At 35.1% G+C, this 27073-nt stretch overlaps 1 protein-coding gene across 5 annotated transcripts in view; it reads right to left on the reverse strand.

Annotated features, from left to right (window-relative positions):
* The window catches only part of EYS (eyes shut homolog), a 797842-nt gene that overhangs the window by 588955 nt on the left and 181814 nt on the right, over window positions 1-27073 (reverse strand). For all 5 annotated transcript variants that reach the window (XM_064412283.1, XM_064412282.1, XM_064412281.1 and 2 more), the window contains one exon: window positions 17903-18007. In XM_064412283.1, the coding sequence (XP_064268353.1) occupies window positions 17903-18007 (105 nt within the window). The remainder of the gene's footprint in view (window positions 1-17902; window positions 18008-27073) is intronic.

Raw genomic sequence — 27073 nt, forward strand, 5'->3', positions numbered from 1 at the left:
GTTTATCCTTTATGCCCAGTACTCCTCCTCCATCTTTTATCTGCATTATTGAATTATTGTATAACATTTGTACAGTCTTTAACATGCTCACTATTAAAAAGTCAATGAACTTTAATAAAATTAATTTTTTAAAATATGGCATACAGGGTATTCTCTAAGAAATTATACCTTGTCTATAAATTTTTTCCCACACTGTTTGGCTAGGTATAATGTTTGGAATTTTGTTTTAAATAAATAAATGTTTTAGTTAATAAGGAAAGCTGAGAAACCACCTCTCTTGATCTGCTCACCATCTGCTAGATGCTGCAGTCCAGGATGTGGTTTCTGGCTCAGGATGTCCATTTCTGAAGTATGAAATCAAATGAAGATATGCTGAAGTAAGTCCCACAGGCTGAAGTGCAGCTTGAAATGCACTCTGGTCCCAGTGCCTTCCCAGCAGAGATACATTCCCACCTGCTTGCAGGGGTAAAGACCCCAGCTCATGCTGCTCTTTGGGATTATTCCAGTTTCTGGACTTTGTATTCAGCTCTGTTGAACTGTTGTGATTCTTCCTGACCCAGATTTTCACGCCTGTCAAAATCTCTCCTTAGGGGCGCTCTTCCTTCTAACTAAATCACTTCACCCAGATTAGTGTCATGCACAAACTGCGTGATGATGCATTCAGTCCTGTCATCCATATAGTCTAGAAAGATATTGAAAAATATTGAACCCTGAACAAACCCAGTCATGAGTGGTTGCCAGTTCAATTTTATCTACCCTCATTGTGCATAACAGTATAGGTCATTTTGCTCCAATGCTGGTCTATCTGTGCAGTCCATTTCTTCACCAAATTGTCAGAAGGGATGTTGTGGGAGGCTGTGCCAAAATGATTTACTAAAATCAAAGAAGTAAATTCACAGCTCTCTTATAATCCAGTGAACAAACTGTTTCATCATTGAAAGCAATCAGGTTGGTTAAACCCAATTTACCTTTGTTAAATCTGTGTTGGCTTCTGCCAAAAAATCTGCCACATAAGAATGTAAACCCACACTGCTCAGTAGTCAGCCTGTCTACAAACAGCAGTGATGCTTCCAGCAGGGTGAAAGGCGGTGGTTCTCAGTCTGTGTTGACAACAAATATAATTAAAGTGTTGGTGGTGGCCTCAAGAATTCTTTCAAAACATAATTTAATCATATATATCATATGACTTTTAAAAAAATCTAAATTACAGTTCTTCACTTCCACTGAAGTGGGTGGGGAAATAATTTAGCTTTATTCTGTACCTCAATTTCTCTTATACTTCTGAGAATTTTATTTGGGTTCTTGAAAAGTTTATTGTCTTGTAATATTAACCCTCAATTTTTGAGGCAGAAATTAAGCCTTTAGCATTACTTTCCAAATATTGCTATTGAACACTATGATCACAATTTGGTATTAATTAAAGGGTAAAAGTTACTATAAATTAAAATAAATAAGACCTAAAAAGGATTCATTTAGTTAAAAAAGCAACACCATGACATAACTATATTTTAGACTTCATGTCCAGGCCATCATGTTCTTTGGGAATTAATCTCTGTTCTGATGCACGTGTCCTTAGATCTTTAATTGTGTTCAAATATAATTAATTATGTTCAAATTGAGGTAACTTAATATATAAGGGTCAGACTCTTGATCCTACAGTCCCTGTGTGCCAGGCAACCAACTTTTTAAGTTACATTCCTTATTTTCAAATAGCAGTTGAATTGTGTGACTATTAATATAATTCATGAGTGATGGACTACTAAACATGGTGGCAATTATACACTGCAATGATTATACAAGTAATCATTGAAATTCAGATAAAAGAACAAAATTCCCTAATAGCATAAAATACATTTTGATTAATATCCCTAGCATTATGAATACATAAACTGTCCTTTCAAAAATGTGTGTATCATCCAATTGTAAGGAAATACTGGAGCAGTATGTTATTTTAGCTTTTTCATCATGGCTAGTTAACAGCTTGATCCACCTTTTCGCGTGCAGGACACCATGAAGCAGATGTGAAATAAATTGATTTTCAAGTCATCTTAATAAGAATAGGTACCAAAATATACAACTAAACTCAGAAATATTTGGAGGAATTTAATGTTTTTCTTCACTGCATTTCTATTTATTTCTATTTTGCACAGAGCGTGAACCTCTATAACAATTTATTGTAATATGTTTGTTTAGTTTATAAGCTACATTTATTAAAAATACTATATGCAATTGATATATATTTAGATATATATATGAGAAACAATCACTTGAATGACAATAAAGCTTTTTTTTTGTCATATTCTTCTGTCTGACATTTAGATGAAAAGAACATTTATCAGTAAAACTGGGTGAAGAGACAGACCATTTAGAGGGAACCAGAAAGGGTATTCTGAGAAAACAAGACTACAGAAATAGAAACAGTTCTATCTTCAAGATGCAAACTATGTAAGATGTTACTGATTTTAAATATTATAAGGTCAGTTACCTTTCCTGTTAATACATAGGAATTCTGACCTGCATCTAGTCAGTGTAGTCACCCACTGAGCATGCCATCTCCCCTTACTGCAAAGAAACCCTAACACAACTTTGTCTGGCTCATAGACTTACATTTTTAATAAAAATATTTTGCACTCTATTTTTACTATTACTTTCCTCTCATGTTCTTTCCTCCTCTTGAGGAAAGTTATGGTTTTGGGTGTGTAGGTCTACTACTTTTCCCAGCTGAATGTGTTTTCTGTGTTACCATGATTTATCCTGGCCACCTCTATCTGCTGCTGGGTGTACAGTTCTATCCATCCTCCAGCTCAGCTCTCTGCAGTTTCCTTAACTTAACACCACTTTAGCCAGATCCATACCCCAGGCTTTAAAGGTATTTTTCACATTCTAGTTGCTTTCCTTAGACCTCTTTCTTGTACTGCACTGTTTGTCCAGCCAATTGCTCACTCACATTTTGACAATACACAGTTCACATTTGCTTCTGTCATTTTGTCGGGGCTAGCATTTCAATTTTAACAATCAATTGTTTCAGCAAAACAGCCTAGTTTGTTGAGAAAGTTTGACTTCAGATGACTGTTAGATGTAGCTGTGAGACTCAGAAGATGCAACACGTATCTCACAAAACATGAAGATTATAATTTAGCATTGAAATACAATCAGAGGTAGTAAGTTATGAAAGAAATAAAATGAAGCACCATGGTAACACCACTTTTTTGTTGCTGTTTGTTTGTTTGTTCATTTTAGTTTTAGTTATAAGGCATTTTTCTTCCAAAACAATTTTTTCTATTAGAACATTCTTCTTTTTTTTTCCTCAGGAAAATACAGATGAACTGTACCCAGTTTGACAGTCAAGATATTTAAGCACTGATATTTTCCCAGTGATTCTAAAGCTAGCATTTCATAAAGTATTCTCTTTTTCAAAGCTACATTCATCTTGAAAAATGCATTATTCACTATAAATAACCAGTAAAATACATAATGTTTCACCAGAATCAAGATTTCAACTTGTCTTTCTGAGGTCTTTCTAGTAAGATGCCACTTGGTAGCTACACCTAATTGTTGAACAGTTACTGTATTTTTCCAAAATAAGTATTTCAATAAAAGCAGTTACCTACAATACAAAAAAAAAAAAAAATCCCAGGACTTGGAAGCATGACTGTGTTACTTGGTCTTCTATCAGTAAGAAATTACCTTCTAATATTACTAGGGATTGTTGGGGATTTTTTTTTGGGGGGGGAAGGGGGACAGGAAGTAGGAAGTTAGCACATATTGCAGAGTAGCTATGATCTGCATTATTTCCTATAAAATGTTCTATTTGTGCAATTCTTTAGAAAAGCAGACTTTTAAATAGGTTTTGAGTGTCTCAGAGTATAGAAGTGAAAAGCTAGTTGGACCTTTCTGACATTTGTGATACTAATTTGAAAATCTGCTAAACCTCATAACATTGTAGATATAAAGAATAAAAACTCTAAACATCAGTTTCAACTTGATATACATCCTCAAGAAATCTAAAACTCACTGTTATTCTTTCCCTTGCTTTCACTTGACTCCTACCTTAAAAGTAGGAATCTCACATGCATTTCACTGAGGAATAAAGTTTGGTTGGTAATGACTGTTCTTTTGGTGATCTCAAATACATTAATTCTTTTGTAGAAAATGAATAATTAGAAGACATTTAGTACAACTAATTATTTGTCAGGATTTCATTAAGCAGAATAAATAATTATTTAATTCAAAACATGCACAGGTAGCAAGTGCAATTATCTGATCAATACACTTTCATAAATGATAGTGACATAGAAATTGGCATTTTGCTGATATTCCTGGAGATGTTCTTAAAACCATCTGCCTTTATAAAAGGCAACAAGATAACTGGTGTATTCAACTTAATAGAAGTAATTATAGCCTATCTTTTATAACAGGTATAAATCTTCCTGAAATGCATGATTTTTCTTTTCTTTTCTATAAATTCTAAAAGAACTTTCAATGAAATATTGCCTCATTATTTCTTTAGAGTCTTGACTATCAATTTCTCATTCTAAAGCCAGATAATATTTCATATGCTAGAATATATGCAAAAATCTATTATTTTTAACTTGTCAAAAAGTTATGTCCTTGTTATAAATTTCTCATATAATTAAAATTAGTAAATGGAGACTAAGAAATTATACTTTAAGCATTTAAACAGTTTATTATATTTATCCTGATACCTTTAAAAATAAACTTTTTGAGTTTAAGTTTATGTAATAAAGCTTTTTGCATGCTAAAATCTCATTAAATTCAATGGGTAATTTCAAATTCAAAAAAGTCACAGGTCTAAAAGTTCTATTTCTGTCTACTCCATGGATGGTAAAGTTGTGTTCTCATGCTTCTAATGACTGAAAAGCTCTGTTATTAGCTCTCCTTTTTGATCACAGTGGAGAATTCACAATAGACTTTTGTCTTAAGGTGGCTAAAATTGAACGTTACCTTAAATGTAGAAAAATCTAATCTATGATAAGGAAATCACAATACCTAAATATGCAATTACCACTGTCAGTCTTTCAGCTCTCAGTGAGAACTTATGTTATCTGTCCCAAGCAAAAAACAGGAAAGAGAAAACTATTCCTAAAATGCACCTTTTCAACATATTTTCTTAAAGAAACCCAAAAAAACCCAAAAAAACCAAAAACTACTAGCTCAGAGATATGAGAGAGGAAAAGAAAATTTGGATAAGTAACAGGTTATGTTGCACATATGTGATTTGTGCTACCAACCATTACTATTTACAGCAAGCATTTATATCATATAGCTGATTTAGTCCTCCTTTGCATCCTTGTGGATAAAAATCTGTACAAGAGTCATAGTGTGCATTCACATCCCAGAAGACCAACCACAAAAAAAAGCCCATAAACTCGGTAACAAACCCCAAAAGCTGATTTAAAATAGGCATGGACAGTAGAACAACAAAGGATATTCTCCCCCTCTACTCTTCCCTCTTGAAGCTCCCACCTGGATTACTGTACCCAAGTCTGGGGTGCTCAAGACAAGAAAGGCTTGTTAGAATGGCTCCAGAGAAGATCCACAAAAACTACCAGAGCGCCTCTCCTATGAAGACAGGCTGAAACAGTCGGGGTTGTTCAGACTGGAGACGAGAAGGCTCAGGGGACACATCATTGTGACCTTCCAGTACCTTAAAGGAGTTTATTAAAAGAAGGGAGAGGGATTTTTTTATACAGGAAAATAGTGATAGGACAAGGGGCAGTGGTTCTAAACTGAAAGGGGCAGGTTTAGATTAGACATTGGGAAGAAATTCTCCATTGCAAGAGTGGTGAAGAACTGGAACGGTTTATTCAGAGAGGCTGTGGTATGTCCCATCCCTGGGAGTGTTCACTTCGACTTGATAGGGAGTTGAGCAAGCTGGTTAATGAGAGGTGTCCCATGGCAGTGGGGTTTTGAACTAGATGATCTTTAAGATCCCTTCCAACCCAAACCATGCTGCATTAAAGCAATGCTAAAACAATCAGTTTATGATGCTGCATTCAGTTTACTCAGTTACATTAGAATAAGTGGAGAAAAAAGGTTTAAGAAAAAGGTAAGTGTAACTAGTGATGTTAAACTCCCAGTGTTCAATTCATAGCTATGGCTATATACATTTACCACAGCAATGGATAAAGGTAATCCTCTTTGCACTTTGAAGAATACTTAGAATTCTTTTATTACAGAAAAAGTCCAGGAATGAAATGAGTATTCAGTCTCATAAAGCAGAGAAACTTCAAGAGGGAGATGCATTCTCTCTTGTAGTAGAGTATGTGGGTGGCCATGGGTGACAAATTAGATATGAGTTTGCAGTGTTATATGACAGAAAAGTGCAATTCAATAAAGATAACAAGTCATGGAGGATGAAGGCAGTTATTCTATCCAGCTCATGTGGTATACAATCACCCAAACATGCCATTCTACTACATGTACCTTGACATCAGTGAAGTTGTTGATATACAGCTTGAGAAGATAATTTGTGTTGAAGGACTGTATATTTGAAGTAAAAAAAAAGAAAAAGAAAGATTATTAGAAAGATGTAGGTGGGTGGACAAGAGGATTACTCACTGATAATTTCCTGTATATACCTGAAGAAAGAAAATGACTGGTGGGATTAACTATTTGTTGTGCTCCTGAAATGCTACTGCAGCTCTGCAACAGCAGAGCTAAATTTATCTCAAAGCCTACCAGAATATGCAACAAATCTGTTTCACTAAAATGTTGACATATGAATGCCTTTATTAATCTTTAGAATATAACTGCATCATATTTTATGGAATGAAAACAAGGAGGAAAAGATATAGTAATGTGATTAGTTAATGTTGGTGGGCAGCCGAACACAACACAGCTGCTCACTCAGTACCCCACAGTGGGATGAGAGAGAGAACTGCAAGAACAAAAACAAGAAAAACTCATGGCTTTGGAAAAAGACAGTTTAATAGGGAAAGAAAAGCTGTGCATGCAAGCAAAGAAAAACAAGGAATTTATTGACTGCTTCTCACCAGCAGTCAGTTGCTCAACCATCTCTAGGAAGCAGAGCTCCATCATGCCCAACAGTGACTTGGAAAGACAAATATCCCTCACATCCTTCTTCCTTCATTTTTATATGCTGAGAATGATGTCATATGGTATGGGACATCCCTGTGGTTAGTTGGGCTCAGCAGTCAAGCTATGGCCTCTCCCAAGTCCTTGTGCATCCCCAGCCTACTTGCCAGCAGGGCACTGTGAGAAACAGAAAAGCCCTTGCTGTGCAAACACTACTTAGCAAAGAACATTGATATAATATCAACACTAATTTTGTCACAAATCCAAAATACTGCATTATATGAGGTCCTATGCGGAACATTAACTCCATATCAGCCAAAAAATAGAAAATTTTTAAAAAGTAAAAGTTTGTTTTTGATGACAAGGAAGTTAATTTAATGAAGAGGAAGCTAAATGAACTTGCTTAAAAAAAGAAACTTGAATTTAACCAAAAAGTTCAACTAAAGTTTAACTAAATCCCAGTTAGCAAAGCTGAATAATTCTCTTGGAATTATGTGCAATCTGTACTATGCTCTATTTCTCTCCTGGTTGATGTACAGACTCCCCATCCAGCTGTCAAAGCATGCTTTTAATTCTCTGAAAGTCCAGCTGACACAGTTGGCACAGTCTGAGTTACAAGCTTAAAGAAGAAAGCTGCTGAATCCTCTCAGGGAGTACTTGCAGATTGGTTTTGGGCTGGATTCCTCCATAAAAAGTAGAAAGAGTAACCAGATATTCAGTTTCCTGTCTAACCACAGTTTATGCAAAATAGACTGGAGAGAACAACCATGCCTAGTTATGAAGGCAGACTAGAACTTCATACAGATCTTCTGCACTGCTAACCACAATGGATTATTACTTCATTGTGTGACAGTGCTCATCAGTGATAAATATGTCATTCAAAGTTGGAGTGCAAGGATATCCTTTTTCTACAAGGATAAGGGTTTTTCCCCGGCCCTTTTATCAATTCATAAACAATAAAGAAGTAAAACACATCTGGCAAGACTGCACTAACATACAGGTGTAAAATAAATGGTACTAAAAGAAAGCAAAGAAATGATACAGTGTGATGACATATTCCCATGAAGTACAGCATGGCTTAACAACCACATTCAGGTAAATAAAACTATATTTCTTATTCAATTAAAAAAAATAAGGAAGACAAAAGAAAATTTTTCACAGGGTAAATAAGTAAGTTTACGTGGAATTCAGTTAAAGGGACATTTCATAAAGTTTCTTGATAAGAAAAATTCATCACTTATAGAAAGGATAAAAGTCAGTGCATTTTCTAATGAAATACTTCCCTGAGAAATTACATACAGACCTTTTCCATCAATCTATAATTTTGTTTGTTTAATCAAATAAATTTCCATAAGCAATTTTGATTACATGAACAGTCATAAATAGATATTAATAATAGGCATCTAGAGAGATATTATATGCATACTTTAAGTGGTATTATTATGAGTTTTTGTTTATCTGAATGTGGTTTTATCATTGATATGTAAATTGAATTTCTAGGTATCATAAGGAATCTGCAAAGATGAAACTGAAACGACACATATAACCAAGAAAGTTTATTTATTTATTAAATAAATATGAATTTATTTAACAAAATGTCAGTAAGATGCAGTCAATGGCTCAATGTCCAAGCTGAGATTAGTGACAAATGGAATTTCTCAGGGGTCACTATTTGGACCAGCATTGTTTAACATCTTTGTTGGCACTAGGACAATGGAATTTAGTCAACCTCAGGCAATTTTGCTGACTACGCCAATCTGTGTGGTGCAGCTGAGATGCTGCAGGGTAGGGATGATATTCAGAGGGACTTTGACAGGTTTGAGAAGTAGTTAAAAAATATAAAATGCAAGATTCCATGCCTGGGACAGGGCAATCCCAAACACAAATACAAGCTGGGCAGAGGACAAAAAGGACAGAAAAGGACTTTGGATTATGAGGGTATGTAGTGAGAGGACAAGATGGGGACAAAAACCTAAAGGGGTTTTTATGAAAGCAAGGGAGAAGGACTTTTTCTTTGGGTAGATACTGACAAAGACAAAGGGCAATGGTTTCAAACTGAAAGAAGGCAGATTTAGTTTAGATATTAGGGAGAAATTCTGTACTGTTAGGGTGGTGAGGCACTGGAAGAGATTTTCCAGAGAAGTTTTGAATACCTCATCCCTGGAAGTGTTCAAGGCCAGTCTAGGTTAAAAAATTTGGTCCAGTGGAAGGTGTCTCTGCAGGAGTGCTGGAATTAGATCTTTAAGGTTTCTTCCAATCCAAACCATTCTATGATGTTGTGCAGATACTAGTTTATAAAAATATCCGTACCAAAGAAAAACATACCCAGTCACAGGGTGCACAGATGAACAGGTTGTCTTAAGTGTACAGGCCATATGTAAGAAAAGATAAACAGAAGAGTAGTTGATATAATATTCTATAATTAGAGAAAATGCTGATTCTTCAACAAAAATATTTTCTTGAAGAATCAATTATCCTTGGAAAGGGATCCTGACTTAACCACGTAGATCATCATTAAATTTGATTATAACTAGGATGATGGCTAAAACTGCCCCTACATTTGATACATAATGCTTTAATAAACTCCACTGAGTTATGCAGGTGTTCTTTTCTTAAGAAACAGTTATGCAAAATTGATCATTGATGACCTTTATGTTATTGCTAACTACATCAGCATTGCTTTATTATTTTTAAAGTGAACTGTGAATCTAGTCTCAGAACATTCTGGTTCTGTTTGGACTGAATACTATATTTGAGGACTGCTTATGGAGGTTGGATGCAACAACAGATTAATAGTGTGGGCAGCCTAGGCTACAAGGTAGCTGGAGTATTAATATTATTAATTCATTTAAATTTTTATTTTTCATTGCTGAAGTCATAACATATGCAGATAGGGTGCCATTTGTCTCAAAGACTGCGCTTCAATTTGGGCAGCAGCTTCACTATTTCCATCCTGAGTTATCCTTTTAAAAGGACTGACAATTATGTTGAACATAATAAAATTGTGTGGTAGCTTTTGTGAGGTTTCATTTTATTGAACTTTTTAATTGTGCCTTATTACAGCTAATTTTAACTGTTTGTATGGACTGCAATTCTGCTCTTATCATCCTGCTACACATATCATCCTTCCTGTTATTTTTTTGATGATTCACATTTAGTTATAATACATACACGTTTTCTACTTGTCCTTTTTAGGTCCAGACAGTGGATAAAAGCATAACATTGTACTTTATTAAAATAGAGGAACTATTTTAAGAATCTTAAAATTATAATGAGAAGAATATGGAAGACAATTATGCAAATTTAAAAAAACTCAAAAATATTTGTAACGATGAAAAAATGGCATCAGAATGATGCTAAGGAGACCTCTGTCCACTTTTACTGCAGTGTCTTTAGTGACAGAGTAAATCACATCAGCTGGTATTCATCTCATCTATCTTCTGCTGGCTAAAAGTTAGTTTTCTGAATGCAAGGTCTCCCAGTTTAAACTCTGATACAAAAGACTGGTACCTGTAGCAAAATGTTCATCTCATCTGCATTACTGCTTTCTATACAACCACAAAATAGGGAAATTAAACTGTGGTATATCCAACTATTTCCTATTTTGTTTGCAACAACAAGGTTTGCCCTTCAAACAAACAAACAAAACAAAACCCATTGAACTCCCTGGATCATATTAACACTGAAAATGAAAACAACATGAAGAAAGCATGTCACATAAGTGCTCCTAATATAAATCAGGCATCATGACACTATTGTATTACAAGTAGAACAATACTTTCTGTCACATGTTGAATCCAGAAGTCTATATGAATAAATGGAAACATTTATCCATTTAAATAACATACAACAAACATGATGAGTAGCACAGGAGTAATGCAGAAATGGTTTTTGAAACCTGAGAAGGGAGGTTGTCATGGAAACAGCTGGGTTAGAAATCTTTTTGTTGCTACAATATTATTCAGCTGCTGATGCTTATTCTTTATGTTATTTTAATATATTAATCTTCCTGAACTCATCAATGACTTTAATTTTTTCAGAATAAAGAGTTAGGTTAAGAACTTTTCAGATGTAAAGAAAAGACTAATGGCATATTCATGTGTACTGAAACACACAAAAATGAAAATTTTCAGTTTACTCCTACTCTCATCTAGCTGAAAGACTGAAAGGAATGGTGAGTAAAAGAGTGAGTCATTCCCTGCATAAAAGGATATCATGACACTCTGCACAATATTTTGCCTCAAGTGAACTAAAGGAAGAAATAAACCTCCAAAAACAATCTCACCAAATTTGAAATTATTAAAATATTTATCCTACATGAATAAAACAGGTGAACTGAAAACTACAACTAACAAAACTCATCTAAAAAAGTAATTTAGAAACAAAAAATGTTTAAAGTAAGTAAAACAAACAAGTAGCAAGTTAACCAGAAAAATAATACATGTACTCAGTGACAAAAAAAAAGAAGAATTCTTTTCTAGGCTAACTAGCCTGTCTGCAAGAAACAGAAATTTAATTAGTTTTTATGAGCATACCTGCAACAAATACAAGTTTCTAAATATTTGTTTTCATAGAGAAAAAAAAGGTGAGTTACCAATGGAAGCAGAATGGAAAGGGTAATAAGTGGCACATCTACATAAAACAACCTGAAGGATGCAATGCAAAACAAATTTGAAAGCAAACCCAAAGAATTAATAGTGTTTCAATGAGCAATATAAATAGCCAAAATGAAAAAAACCATCAGGGACTAATAAAAACAATCTGAAGACTGAGCGACATAAAAGAAGAAGAATGTACAAAGAAACTTCAAGGCAATAAAACATACAGGGAATGAATCCATGGGATTGAAAATGTACATTATTTCTTGGAACAAGAGCTGATCTAAGAGTCTCCATGGATACCTTTTTCCCTGCTAAACATGCTGGTTCACTGATAGGTAACAAGTTTTCTGGATACATTAATCTTAACAAAGGTTGGAGCAGAACACAGGTCCTTTAGGACTTTCTCATCAGTTACCAGCCCTTCCATTTTTTGATAGATTCTGTGGAGAATTATTTTCACTCTATATTGAGCCAACACCATATTAGTTCCAAGATCACATATTAAATCAAGTATCAAATAGTAGCTGCATATATATCATCACTTAAATTTCCTTGGCCATTGTCTCCATCACTGAAGATGGTATGAGGTTGCACTTCTATTACAGTGAATTCAGAATACCTATTAATCAATACTGATCAGTCCTTATGTTTCCAGTGATAAAGATCACATCAGCAAGTGATGGCAAGAGACAGTGCATATAATTTTCCTCAGTATTTTTGGTACTGATAGGAGGTTTTCTCTCCTCCAAGGAAAGAAGCTGGAGTTTCTTCCAATAAAATTCATGAAAAACATCAGGTGATATTATTTAACAACACAAGATACCTTGCTGGGTTGGAACACAGGTTTCAGACTCCTTGGAATACCTTGGTTTTCCAGTGTCATCTTCCAGACAGAGCTGCTATAGGTGCAGCACTTGGCTCTATCACAGTACTGAGCAGAAGGTTTATTTAGAGCCTTTCCATTCTGCTTATAGGACTTAATGTTACAGTGCTTTCCCCATATTTCAAGAATCTTATAAATTTTTTCTTATGTTACTTGTAGCAATAAAGAACCTGAATTTAAATATTTTAGAACTTTCTTCCTACAAACTTCATCCTTTGTTGCAAGAGAGATTAGAGGACACTAAAATAATGAAGGTTCCTGTTTTTACTTTTCTTTTTCTTAAATCTGCTGATTCACAGCATTGATGCTTGTGGGTGTGTGGTAGATTCACCCTGGATGGCTTCCAGACCTCTACCCAGCTAGCTGCTTTCTTACTCCCTCTTGTCAGCAGGACAGGGAGAGAAAATTAGATTAAATATCTCATTGGTTGAGATAAAGACAGAGAAATCACTTGCTAGGGAGAGTTATGGGAAAAATAAACTCAACTTGGAGAAAATGAATCTAATTTATTGCCAGTTAAACCTAGAGTAGGATAGTGAGGAACAAAGCAAAAGCTAAAACATTTTATACTTGACCTGACCTGCCTAAAATTCAGAAATAATGCCTGTAAAGTCTCCTGTACAAGGTCATCAATATATAGCAGTAACCCATCACCCAAGCTATATTATTATACAATTACTTTCCGGAAAAACAGTTTCAGAAGATGTTCATCTAAAAGAGACACATGTATTTTACTAAGAGAGAAAAGGACTTCGGTAATGATTTCATGGAGTATCTTAAGATATTGTCTGATTCTATTTGATCTATCTGTTTATTACTCCCTCTTATCTTGAGGTGCAAAACTAAATATCATGTTCTGTCACAAAAATCCACAAAAGTAGACCCTGAACAGTCCATTACTTAATGTAACCTATACCTTTCGATGCATGGGCTTCCTAAGTTGTGTTAATAAAATAAGAATATAGTACAGGGAAATGAGAAAAACAAAATCAAAAGTTAAAAAAACAAAACTGAGCAAACAACAACAAACAACCCTTCCAAAAATAAACAAAAACCAAAGCCAAAAACCTCAATATCAACCCAAATTGCTTACAAGGAAATTATTTTGTGTAGTTATCTACTTTTAAAATTTAACTCTAGTCATTTCAGGTTTCCAACAAAGCTGAGATACAGTTATGTGCATTAATGATCTGTATGATTAAATGACCTCATTTCATCCTATTTAGTGACAATATCTTATCAACAGCAGGATGGACTACAGGAATAATTTCTAAGAAAGGTCTCAGCTGTATTACAGAGAATTGTAATGGATTATTCTTAAAGCTGCTGAAAGGGGATTTGTCATATAAAAACAGTTTGAGTATTAAAATTGACCACATATGAAGAAATTGAACTACTTGAAAGTAATTAATAAAGCATAAGATATATTTTCATAAAATGAGCTCATACAATTAAATGCATATATTTTAGATTTGATAAATATATAAAGTTCTCATTTATTGACAAGGAAAAACAATTGTGCTTCTCAAGGATGAATTAACTCGGTATGTAAGTTTGAAAGCCTAAACTAAATTGCAATTTTTGGGTCATTTTAATGGACTGTGTAGGCTACAGAAGCATTTGGGGTAGATCTGGGTAATTCTCTAGAAGAAAAAAACTGTCTTGGAAAGTTCATACAGACATAAATATGTTTGATTGATTATTGCCTTAATATAGCACAGATCAATTTGCACATTCTGTGTGCTTTTCCCACTTTAAACTCTTTAAATAAAGTAAAACTGGAGGACCACAAGTCTCAATCAAAAACATTTCTATCCGATTATGAATCTTCCCTGGCAATTTAATTCTCTTAACTCCCCCCAATGGCAATATGCTAGTTGCTCTGCATTTCTTAATCACTCTACTTTATACAGACACAGGATCTGAAAGATCCTACTTATTATCAGAGGCAGCCTAAGTATTACCATAACATTCTTGTTGAGTTAATGACCCTTGTTTATTAATCAGGCTAATCAGCTTGCTTTCTTCAGATACAACCAAATATCTACAGCACTCATTACTGTGAAGAATTCAGCCTTACATTTGTCATACCCACGTTCTCATTGGGTCAGGTATGCATTTTCCAGATGCAACACCATACCATGTGTAACCAGATGAGCTTTTGGAAAAATATATATCTTTATAATAAAAAGTGCTAGCCTTACATTCCATACAAATCCAACTTTGCATGGAAATTCTATAAGATAAAGAAAAAAATTCTATTTCCTTTCAAAACATACAGGTTTATTCTATGTTTATTATTATACAGCATTTGTTCATTATTAAGCCATGTCAAGATAATTAATTAAACTATCTTCACCCATTGCTAATGCAAAACTCCATATCTGTCTTAGTTTAGCATTAATGTTTATGTAAGAAAAACTAAAAAGAAATTAATTCTTTCCTTCTAAATTGTACTTTAAGAGGACTTATTTTTTAAATATTCAAATAAATAACAATACTGTTGCGCCATAATTTGAAGAAGAAATATTCAATGAATTTTAATTGTGATTACCCTTTTAATGTATGTAACTTCTAACTGTGGTTACCCCTGAATTTTTAGTAAAAGGTAAAAAACATTGCAGCTCACTTATGACATTGAAGAAATGTTGACATATTTCGTGCCCAACTAAATTATCTTAAGATGTATCTAGTAAAATAGAGGTACTATTACTCATAAAATAATAACATAAATAAAATTAGAAACAGAACTTTCACTGAAGACAGAGGATATATTTTTATGTTCATTGTTTGTAACATATTTGATATTGAAAGGTCAAATTTGAGAAGACATAATTATACATCTAAAATAAGGTGCAGATACTATTTTAGACAACGCAGTCAAAGCAGAAAAATGCAAAAGAAACAGCTACCCACATAATGCTTAATAATGTTATTGGGCTAGTCAAACAATTACAGATACATTTTTTTCATTTCATTTTTTCATTTTTTTCATTTACAAGAACTTAATCATTAGGAAGTATCAAAATTCTCTGTGTTCCCTTGTCTATTGCTATTGAACCCATGTGATTTATTAAATATTTTGGGTTTTATTTACTCACTATTATTTAGTTGCTAAAAAGCCAACAACTACAGTTCCTCTGAGAAGCAAAAGGGTTTTTTTTTCCAGAAATCCAGTAGTACACTGGCTGTCAATGAAGGTATGGCGGATAAATTGTCATTTTTCACTTAAAGATTAGCTCAAGTCAGCTGTGTTATTGTTTGAAGTGATACTCCTGTTAGAACTGAACTAGCAGAAAAAAATATCAAGTAACATAGCTACTTGTGATTTCAGGCAATTTACAAACATTTTTTAATCATAGCAATGTATTTGCAAGATGGTTACATTTGTTTATCTGCACCTTTACCTAGAGAATATGAACAGGGATAATAATTAATTTAGCCAAGGGCACAATTAGAATGTTTATCACATTTGTATTAAAATTCTCCTCTTTTAAGCTCATTGTTAGTTATTCACATTAGTACAAAATTTTCCCCTTGTCTAATTCAGTTTGCTATCATAATAATAATGTAGCTGCAAATTACAGCAAGTCTTAATCTTTTCACAAATAACTGATCATTTCTACAGATGACCCCTGGTTCACCATGAGGTTTTTTTGATCATTTGACTGATGATGATGAAGATCCACTGCTATACACAGCATTTTTTTAGAGTCATTAGAATGAAACTCATAATTTTAGTGTATATGTCCATTACATAAACTTCATTGTTCCAGATGACACACACACACACACACTGGGAATTATCACAAAAATTAACTAGGTAAGGAAACCTTTACAAAGTGACTGGTCTTTCTTTCAAGAAAGAGACACAGATGATTAATAATACTATGCCACAACAATTTTGTTTCCTGTCACTGACATGCATTCTGCTGTATGAAAGAGATCTCCTTTTAGATCTGTGAAAATAAAGCAGGAAGCTTCTGTATAAAATCCATTGTAGATAAAAGTGTTGGTGAACACCAACAAGAGTCAAACACAAGATAGCAAAGTGGTGCATTGAATGTGATAATCTCCATCTCAGAAGAACAAAGGAGATAATGTTTGTGTTAATGTTTTGCTACAGCCTTTATTCAGTGAAACACCTGGCAGGCTTACAATTGTCTCAGTGAAGCAACAAACTTGAAAGCTTCACCTTATCTTTGAAGATATAACTCAGTATTGTCTTCAATTCCCAACTCAGCACATAGCAACGTTAAGACATTTAAGGATCTTATGTTACTAAATACATTAAAGCTCTCTTTTAAGAAGTTATTCAGTTTGAGAGGGTTCATTGGAGACCTGTATTTCTGACATTTCTGTCAGACCAGTACTCTGACATTTCCAGGCTTTACTGATCACCATGACTTTATCCTCAAAACACCACAGTACTATACATACTTCTCAGTCCATAACCATATCAAATTAATTTTCTTGACCTTATTTTCCATAGAAACAATGAGCTTATAAATACACATGTAAAAACAAAAACCATTATCAGTAATTTATCATCCATATTTATGAATTAACAAGTTGCAAAATCAGTACCCCAGGCTCCTTTGGTCAAAACAATTTCTAAGGTTAGGAATTTCTAACCCACCCTTTTCTATGTTTTCTTAGTCAACACAATATAACATGTAAAATCTCAAATTAAACAATACATATATATAATTAGTAAAACAAAATCTTCAGTGTCATATATCTTCCTCCCTAATTTTGATTGATATTTTTGCATTGTTCTTAGTTTATTTGCCACCTGGCCTGATGCATCTTGGATGTCCCTTATACCCTCTAGCATATCTTCCAGCCCATAATACCTTGGATACCTCAGGACATTTCAGATACCATGAAGATCAGGCAACCAGATTGAGGTCATACAGACCTAAGAACAATGTTCAGTTCCTTTGGAAATTAGTAATTTGGCCAGTGAAATAGGATTTGAAAGATTGGGGGATTTATGTTTGCTAAATTTCAGAATTTTGCTGCCTAAACCATACATTTTTTGAAATAATGTACTGTTGTAAGGTGTCTATACAAATAGATACTAAATGATTTAAAATCTTAAGTTCTGTCATATTTCTTTCCCAATATGTTCCAGTATTACAACTACTTTTTAAAATCTAAGTAATCTATAATTTATAAGGATTTCTTATGACAAAATAGGGAAAAAAAACCTCTTTGTTAGTGTAAATAACTAGCTCTGTACATCTCAAAATGTAAGCAGAATGCTTGCATTGTACAAGACTTCATAGCACTTGAGTAGCAAATACTGTGTCATATTGTGCCAACTTAGGAATGATATAAAAAGTATAATGCTTACCAAAGGGGCAATTGCATTTGAAGCCACTTATGTCCTCTTCACAGGTTCCTCCATTCCAACAGGGTCTGTCTTGACACTCACTGATGCGAACAGAACATGTTTCTCCTGAAAATTTGAATTTAAAAGAAAAAAAAATATGCTGACAAATATGCTGACATGTTCAAATCATAGAGATATATTTGTAATGAAAAAAGTCTATGGGATTGTCACAGTCCACGTGGTGACCCCACTGGCCACAGCACACCATGTACACAGGACTACTGATAGTCTCCCTGTGTCTCATGAATTTTTCTGCTTCATTTGGTACAGGGCTGTCCATTTTGACAGGCAAAGTTGGAATCATTACAGTCAGAAAAACAGAAAGCTTTCCTACTGAGGTAATACATAATCCTGATGCTTTTTCCCCCCCAGTATACAAATGTACAACATTCAAAAACAATTTTTGTACAGTTTTGTCAATAATTTCTTTTCATTTTGCTCTCTGACACCTTTAAAATGGAATTGTGAAGTATCATTGACTATGAAAATAAGGCCAATACTAATTTACAGACATTTATTTGCAACAGAGCAGTTCAGCCTATGTTCTACAGCAAGTTGTCGGTACTGTAGTATTGGACAAAGGAGGAGCAAGAACAAATCACTAAAGAACATTTAATAAGGCAAAATGCAGATAAAAGGGGACAAAATAATTAAGAGCAAATCTAGGAAGTAAAGTGAAAAAATATTTTTAATTTACAAAAATTATTATTTTCATAAGTAACAGGAAAAGCTATTTCCAATGTATTGGGTTTGTGTGGCCAGATTTTGGTAGAAGGAGGAGCACAAGGATGATTTCTGGGAGAAGGTGTCAGAAGTTTCCCCCATGTCCAAGAAAGCCAATACCAGCCAAGTCCAAGATGGGTGTGCTGCTGGCTAAGGCTGGCTGGACTAATCAGAGATGTTGGTAAACACCTCTATGATAAGACATTTAAGAAGAAGGAAAAAAAGTGCTTATGCAGTTGAAACTGCAGCCAGAGAACAGCTGAGTGAGGATATGTGAGGGGAACAGCTCTGCAGACACCAAGGTCAGTGCAGGAGGTGCAGGAGGTGCTCCAGGTGCCAGAGCTGAGATTCCCCTGCAGCCCCCAGTGCAGCCCATGGTGAGGCAGCTGTGCCCCTGCAGGCTTTGGAGGAGAGCCATGCCAGAGCAGGTGGTGCCTGAAAGGAAGCTGTGAACCTGTGGGAGGTCCATGCTGGAACAGGCTCCTGGCAGGGACCTGCAGACCCATGGACAGAGGAGGAGCAGGGTTCCTGGTATGACTTGTCACCATGTGGGGTACCACACTAGAGCAGCCTGTCCTTGAAGGACTGCTTGCCATGGAAGGATGACCCACTGAAGTAGTTTGAGGAAAACTATTTCCCATGCAATGGGCTCACGTTGGAAAAATTAATGGAGAACTATTTCCTGTTGTAAGAATCCCATGATGGAGCAGGGAAAGGGCTCCTCTTCCTGAGCATCAGGAGAAACCACAGATGATGAACTGACCATAACCTCCATTCCCTGTCTCCCTGTGCTGTTGGCAGGGAGCAGGTAGAACTGGGAAGGAGGGATGGGTGGGGGAAGGTGTTTTGAAAGGTCTTATTTTACTTCTCATTATCCTGCTCTGATTTTATTAGCGATAAATTCAATTAATATCTCTATATTAAAACAGACTAATTCTAGTCTGTTTCGCCTGTGATGGTATTTGGTGAGTGATTCCTCCTTGTCTCAACCCATGAACCCTTTGTTATAACTTCCCTCCCATCCAGTTGCGGAGGGGAGTGATGAAGAGGATTTGGTGGGTGCCTGATGTCCAGCCATGGTCAACCCACTACATCCAGCCACAGGAATATGGAGGTAAATCACGTTCAGTAGTTATAACAAGTCAGCAGTATGGAAAGCATGCTGGGCTTTCTGTGTATCTTCCAGCAGAAGATAAAAAGAAACCAAATACTGATATTCCTCTGAATTCTTTCCATGGTGAAAATAATTTGTTCTCTTCTCTGCAGCACACCTACATGCCATCTCATGAACCAGGACTCTTGGTTCTCAAAACCTGTGTCTATTGGATACAAAAGGTCTTCTTTGGAGAAATGAAGCACTAAGATTCTCTTCCACACATAAGCTTGTGATAGAAGGGCTCCTATTGGGTTTTTTTCTGCCTCTAAACATACTCTGCATTTTCCATAAGATTTGAAGATATATGTATGAAAAGGAGGAGAAAAAGCATAGTCCAGGGAGAGTTCAGGTAACTCAGTAATCTAAAAAGCTTTCTGCTAAGAGCAGCTGCTAAATGCTGTCTAACATATGCCATGGCACCAGTGAGCATTACAGCAAGGACTGGCCAACATATAAATTAATTTCTAAGTTCTTTAATTTTTTAAAGAATTTTCTTTGAAGTGTTGATAAAGTAATGGCACTATATGCAACCTTGCTGATCTAATTCTGGTATTTTGCATTCCTTTTTCTTTCCAGTTCAGGTCCCTGATTATGGTTGGATTACTATTTATCTCTTTTGAGGGAGATAAATAAAAATGCATTGGCATCTGTTCCTCTGGCTAGGCAGGTGGAGAGTAGCACAAATAGCACAAACAGAGTTTCCTGCAGAAGTAAATTATCTGGCCACAAGCCATGGGCAAGCTGAAGCATGTATGAGAAAAAACTCCTTGAAACAGATTCTTTCATCTCCTGAATTCTTAAAGGTTAAAGCAAATGCAGTTTCAAGGGAAATAATAGAATGAGAGCATCATCATATACTGATGATATCTAAGATATCATGCAAGGGGCAATTTAGGAATTCATGTTCTCAGAGTACAAAGGTAATATGTGGGCAGTATTTAAAAATATTTCAGAGAGAATCAAAGACTCTATGAAGCTACTGTGAGACCATATTTTCTGAGTATTTGAGACATGAAAAAAGCTGGACAGATAAGAGAAGCCTTTTTTGTTTTCAGCATGCAGCTCCCCTCAACTACACATTTGAAATGTATGATGAGAACCTTCATTGAAAGTCAGATAAAAATTGTTAATTGGCTACAAATTACTTTCAGCATCAAAGTACGTTAATATAATTTTTTTTTGGTTTATGCTTTTAAGGTTAAATTAATACAACACATTCCAAACATAATTACTAGTAAAACATAACATTTAATTAGCTATTTAATAAATCATAGCTTTAGGTCTGAGATCCTATACATTTTAAAGGCATCATATCACCAATTCTGAAGTACAAAGAGAATGTTAAAAATTACCATGAGCCAAAAATTAATACTTCGATTAATGCTATAGAATATTTTATGCTGTATAAAATTGCAGTGTTCTCAAATATATAACAGATAATTACAGGAAAGTCTGTCACTTGCAAATTGCATTGCCTGATCTTTAACAGCAACATTTTCTACCAGCACATTGATGATACACAAGACATTATTCTGCAGGATCACAAAGGTGTTGAGAAGAGCATAAGGACCTGAGAAGGTGATTACTAAAAAAATTAGCAAACATATTTCATCATCCTAAGTGTTACTGATATCACTTACTCTCTTTAAAATAATCATGTTATTTTAGCAAATGGAGGGACTCTGAAGTTCTCAGGTAAATATAACTACAGACAAAAAACAAGAAAAAAAATTAAGTTTCATAAGTCTGATGGATGAACTCTCATTGAATATTCCTCACCTTCAGAAGTGCAATTCAATAAGACCACTAGATGGAAAGTTTGAACATTTCAAAATTTGGATGCCTTTTTTCTGCTTAACTTAAAGACATTAACTTTGCACTTTATCTGAACTTAGCAAACTATTGTTAGATTATGTAGAGTATCCACAAAATTGAGGGTTTTTTGATATCAAAATAAGTTCAATTTCAAACTGTTCTCAAATATAATATTCAGAGATTAGAATAAATATCTGAAATTCATTCAGAAATTAGAATAAAATTGTATTTGAGAGCTTATTTTCTTAAGATAATATACATTGTATTTAAAGTATCTCTTATTAAGTCTCTTATCTCTTATTCAGACATTTCTGTCTGAATCACAAAACACATGAAAAAAGATAAAAATACAAAGTTTATTTTAAATACTGTTTATACCAACTATTGTTTTATAGACAAAATGAAATATAAAGTTTGACAATCTAAAGGAAAACAGAATGACCACAATGAAGAAAAGGATGTTTAAGAATATTTTTGAAGTAAAACTCCTTACTTGAGATACTCAAGACATAGAATTGACCTTTCTATTCCAAAATCAGATGAAAAGCAAATGATTTAAAATTCTGCTTAATGTAAACTTAATGAAGTACTATTAAAAAAAAAAAAAAGAAAGAAAAAAAAGCAAACCACAAGGGATTCATAAAGTTCAAGAAGTAGCCAAAATATTATCAGTGTATTTGAGGATTGTCTTCACAACAGCTCTGTCTTACTGTCCACCATTTTATAAAATGTGTATAATTGCAAAGCATTCCAGTAATGTACCTGATAACAAATTGTGATATTTTGTTGCTTGCTAAGCAACTAAGCTATTCTGTTAGATAAGAGATGCATCAAGCTGAGTAATGCTTCTGCTGACTTTGCAGAAAATGCAGTTATGTATAAGAAAGACAGACGGTCCAGGTGAGGCTTTAGTGTACTTGACAGACATTTCTTTTTCTTAACTATGTTGTTCTACACACTTGATCATTTTTAAATTTACTTTGAGGTCTTATCTGCGTAAGATATTGTAGTACTTAAAAATCCAAAACTAATCTAATTTTATTTACCTCATACAGAGTAATCCTTTCTGTGAATGTCTATTACAGATTGAAAATTTATATCATGTGTCAAACCACTCCATCTTCCTAGCTTCCACGAAAGAGTATTAACTCAGAGAAAGTCTATGACTCTTCAAATGTAGACTGCCCTGAGCCCAGCTCATCTATGTCCATGGGATTACATTGTACATCTGACAGGCTGCTCTGGCACAATCTGCCAGCAATAATCAATCTTCCCTAGCAGCAAAAGCCAGCCAAAGCCCCTGAAAAGGTTGCACTACCCAATGCCCTGAGCTGCAAGCCCAGCCCAGCCTCGATGTGTGGTGGAAATGAGGGAACAGACATGAGCTGTGCTTCTGGGATGGTCTACTATTGAGATAAGAAATGTACGAATGGAAATGGAAGCAGGTGTTTCAAATGCAGAACAGGTGTGGGGAAAAAAATGAACCTGTTTGCCTTCCTTTGTCAGCAAAACAAATGATTTCATGTTTTCCAGATGACCCTGCTTCAGGCAATTCCTATAAAGCAGCTATCAGAGTGCTGAGAGCACTAATATACCCAAACTGTCTGCAGCAGACCCACCAATGTGCTTCCTACAGACCCTGCCCATTGTCAATGACTTCACCTGTGGGTACCCTGATCTGCCCTTAACTGTTCTGTAGATATTTTGATTTCCAATCCTGCTTCCCTCTCTGTCTCAAGAGTGCTCTTGTAAGGCTTTTTTCTTCTAACTTGCTTCCCTAGCTGGATCCTGGATCTGATCCATTGCTTGTGCTGTCTGGGGCTTGCCAGGGACCCTGTTACCAGACACTTTTTCTGACTTCTCTGTGTAAATGCTGCAGAAGTGTTCTTTGCTTAGTGGTGGCAACATTGCACTGCGATGAAACTTGGATTCTAGTTTGTGACTCCTCTCATGGAGCAGCCTTGATCTTGCTGCTCCCTGTAAAGAGGTTCAGTCATCATAATGCGTTAGGGTGTCCATCAGCTGTTCTAGACTTGATTTGTGTAAGGGATTAAGTCTTCTTAAACTTACTTGTGTCAAAAAGGATTGGCTTTCACATAACTTAAAGTACTTTCCTTCAAGATTTGTTTTACTTGATGGCATGGAGGATATACTATCCACACCTATTACAGAAGGAGGAAACTATTTAAAAACATCCAATGACTGCTAAACCAATTAATAATGTACTGTAAATACAAAACTAAATATTTTCTCAGACTGCAGATATCACATGGACTTCTCCTGTGTATTTGTGGAATAAAAAAAGTAAAAACAAAGCCCAGAAATTTAAAGTAATGGAATGATTTCAAAAAGACCACATGCTATTTTTCCCTTCTTGGGCAAAAAGAAGAATGATGAAGAGCATGACATGTAGAATATATGAATGTCAAACTCAAAAAGTCACTGTGAGTCCTACATTACTGATGAGCTTTAATATTGTTATTTATTAATTATACACAGGTGAAGCAATGACAGACCATATTTTGCTATGTGGGGTACAGTATATATTCAGAATGAAGAGATTTCCCAAACCTTAACTCCACAATCAATATTACAAAGATACAAACCCTCAAGAGAAACCAGTGAGTCAACATTGCCTATCTGCCTAGAGTAACTGCCTTCACATTTTTGTGGGCATCTTAATAGAAAAGAGTTTTAATGAAGGACATGTTTAAATATGGGATTTTTTTCCAAATAATTTGAAGAAGTAAATAGAGTGCTATTTATTTAGACTTACCAATCATCATGAAAGATGGAATTATTTAATGCTGAACATTGATTTATATATTAAGATATAGTTACCACAAAGATATGGGAGAAAGGACAGACTAGGAATTAATCTGAATGTGAACTAGGAATTGCTCTGAAGCATTATGCTACGTTAGAAGGACTGAACCAGAAGATGGCAATATAAAGAGTCACCACATGAAAAAAAGTTAAAAAATATTGGAAAGTTATTAACTTAATTTTTAAAATCATACTGAAAACTTTCAAGTTTGACATGTGTGAAGTTCTCTTACAGGCAGAAAAGGGGAATTTGATATTTAATCTGAAAGTGAATTTACTATTTATGAAGAAAAACGGAGTACATCTGGATTTGTTAAAAAGCTAAATTACAGAGGAACAACATAACAAACACACAAAAATGAGATAAGAATAAATGTGGGGTTTTTAGTTGTACACAGAGATAAAAATCACTGATTCATAACATGCAATTATGACTGAACTTAAAATCTGTTTTGTATGGAAAAATATCCCAGGATTATAAACCCTCAGAGATTATGAAAATGTAATTGCCAGGGTAGTGATAACATTTTTATAAGTTTAAACAGCTTTTTATTAATTGTTTGTGGTTTATACTCTGAAACATCAGAAAATATTTTCAGTACATGTGGTAATGTCTTACACCTAATGGGTAACATTATGTTATTTCTATTTTCTTTCAATTTACTTCTATGAAAATGCAATTATATAATATCTCATTGTGTGAAAAGATAAAGATTCTTTTAAAGGGTTTTCCATCAATATATAATTATACCATTTATATAAGCAATTCCCCACAGCAACAGTCACATGGTTGAGATTGGAAGTGACCTCTGAAGGTCATTTTGTCCAATCTCCCATTCAAGCCAGAACACCCTGACCGAGTTTCACGGAACCATGTACATGGTATACTTGGAATATCTCCATGGATGGAGACTCCATAGCCCCCTGTTCAATCTGTGGCAGTGCTCAGTCACCCTCACAGTAATAAAGTATTTCCTGATGTTCAGATAGCAGCATCTGTTTCCCTTTGTGCCAATTGCCTCTGGTTCTGTCACTGAGCACTAGTGAAAAGAGCCTGGCTCCATCTTCTGTACCCCCTCCCTTCAGGTATTTGTATACATTTATAAGATCCCTCTCTGAGCCTTTTTTCTTCATGCTGAAGGGTTTCAGCTTCCTCAGCCTTTCCTCATGGAAGTTAAAAAGGACTGGATCCTCTATTGACTCCTGGAATACACCACTGGTTACTTCTGGAAAGGTTTATTCCATAACAAACATTTCCTCTGAACTTGGCCACTCCTCCAGTTTTCAGTTCACCTCACTCTCTACTCACCCAGCCTATACTTCATCAGCATTTTCATGAGGATCTTGTGGAAGATCACACAGAAAACTTTGTTAATGTCAAAGTGGACAATACACATTGCTCACCCCTCATCTACAAGGTAGTCATTTCACTTCAGAAGTTTATCAAGTTGGTTAAGTATGACCAACCCTTCCTAAAACCATGCTGATTAGTTCAGATAATTTTCTTGTTCATGATTTCCAGGATTAACTGCTCCATTACCTTAATAAGGATCAAGGAAACAGTGAACTGCTTGAAGTTTTCCAGGACTTCATTTTTGCCCTTCGTGAAAAGTGACATTTGCTTTCCTCCATTCTTTGGGTGCTTCTGCTAATCAATATGATCTATTAATGTTAAATGACAGTGACTTTGCCATGATATCTGCCAGCTCTCATGTAATTACATATCCAAAGAGAGGCACAAAACTGGTGAGGGGTATGGAGCACAACTCATATGAGGAGCAACAGAGGAAGCTGGGGTTGTTGAGCTGGAGAAAATAATGAGGGGGAATCTTATTACCCTCTTCAGCTGCTTGAAAGGATGTTGTAGTAAGGTGGGCATCAGTCTCTTTTAACACATTATAAGTGACAGGATGAGAGAAAATGGCTTCAAATTGTGCCAGGGGAGGTTTAGAAGAGATATTAGGAAAAAAAGGCTTCACTAAAAGGGTGGTCATGCATTGGAAAAGGTTGTTAAAGTACGTGATGAAATTGCCACCCCTGGAACTGTTCATAAGGTATGTGGATGGGGCACATGGGGATGTAGTTGAGCAGTGAACATGGTGGTCCTATCTTAACATTTGGACAGGGTGATCTTAGAGGTTTTTTTCTGCTTTAATAACTGTAAAATTCTATGATGGTACGATTTGTGAGTGCATCCCAACAGGGCCCATAGGCATACATATTGCCTAAGTATTTCCTGACATGTGTCTCATCTATCAAGGGTGTGTCTTACTTGCTTCAGCTCTTTCTCTGGTCTCCAGGATGGTGGATTTTTGAAGGACAATTTTTCCAGTACAGACTGAGACAAAGGCAGTATTTACAACCTCAAACTTTTCCACGTCCAGTCTCATTAAGAATGGGACTACATTTTCCTTTCTCTTCCCTTTGTCACCTACATACTCATAGAAACTCTTTTTGATGTCTTTCACATTTCTTGTCATATTCAACTTGATCTTCTCCCTTCCTAAACTTATTGCTGCGTGCTCAGATAGTGTGTCTCTATTTCCTGACAGGTTACCTGTCCTTGCTTCCACCCTCTATTAGTATTGAAGTTCCCTACGAAGTCCAGCAAA

This window comes from Passer domesticus, chromosome 3 (assembly GCF_036417665.1).
Source record: "Passer domesticus isolate bPasDom1 chromosome 3, bPasDom1.hap1, whole genome shotgun sequence".
Lineage (NCBI taxonomy): Eukaryota > Metazoa > Chordata > Aves > Passeriformes > Passeridae > Passer > Passer domesticus.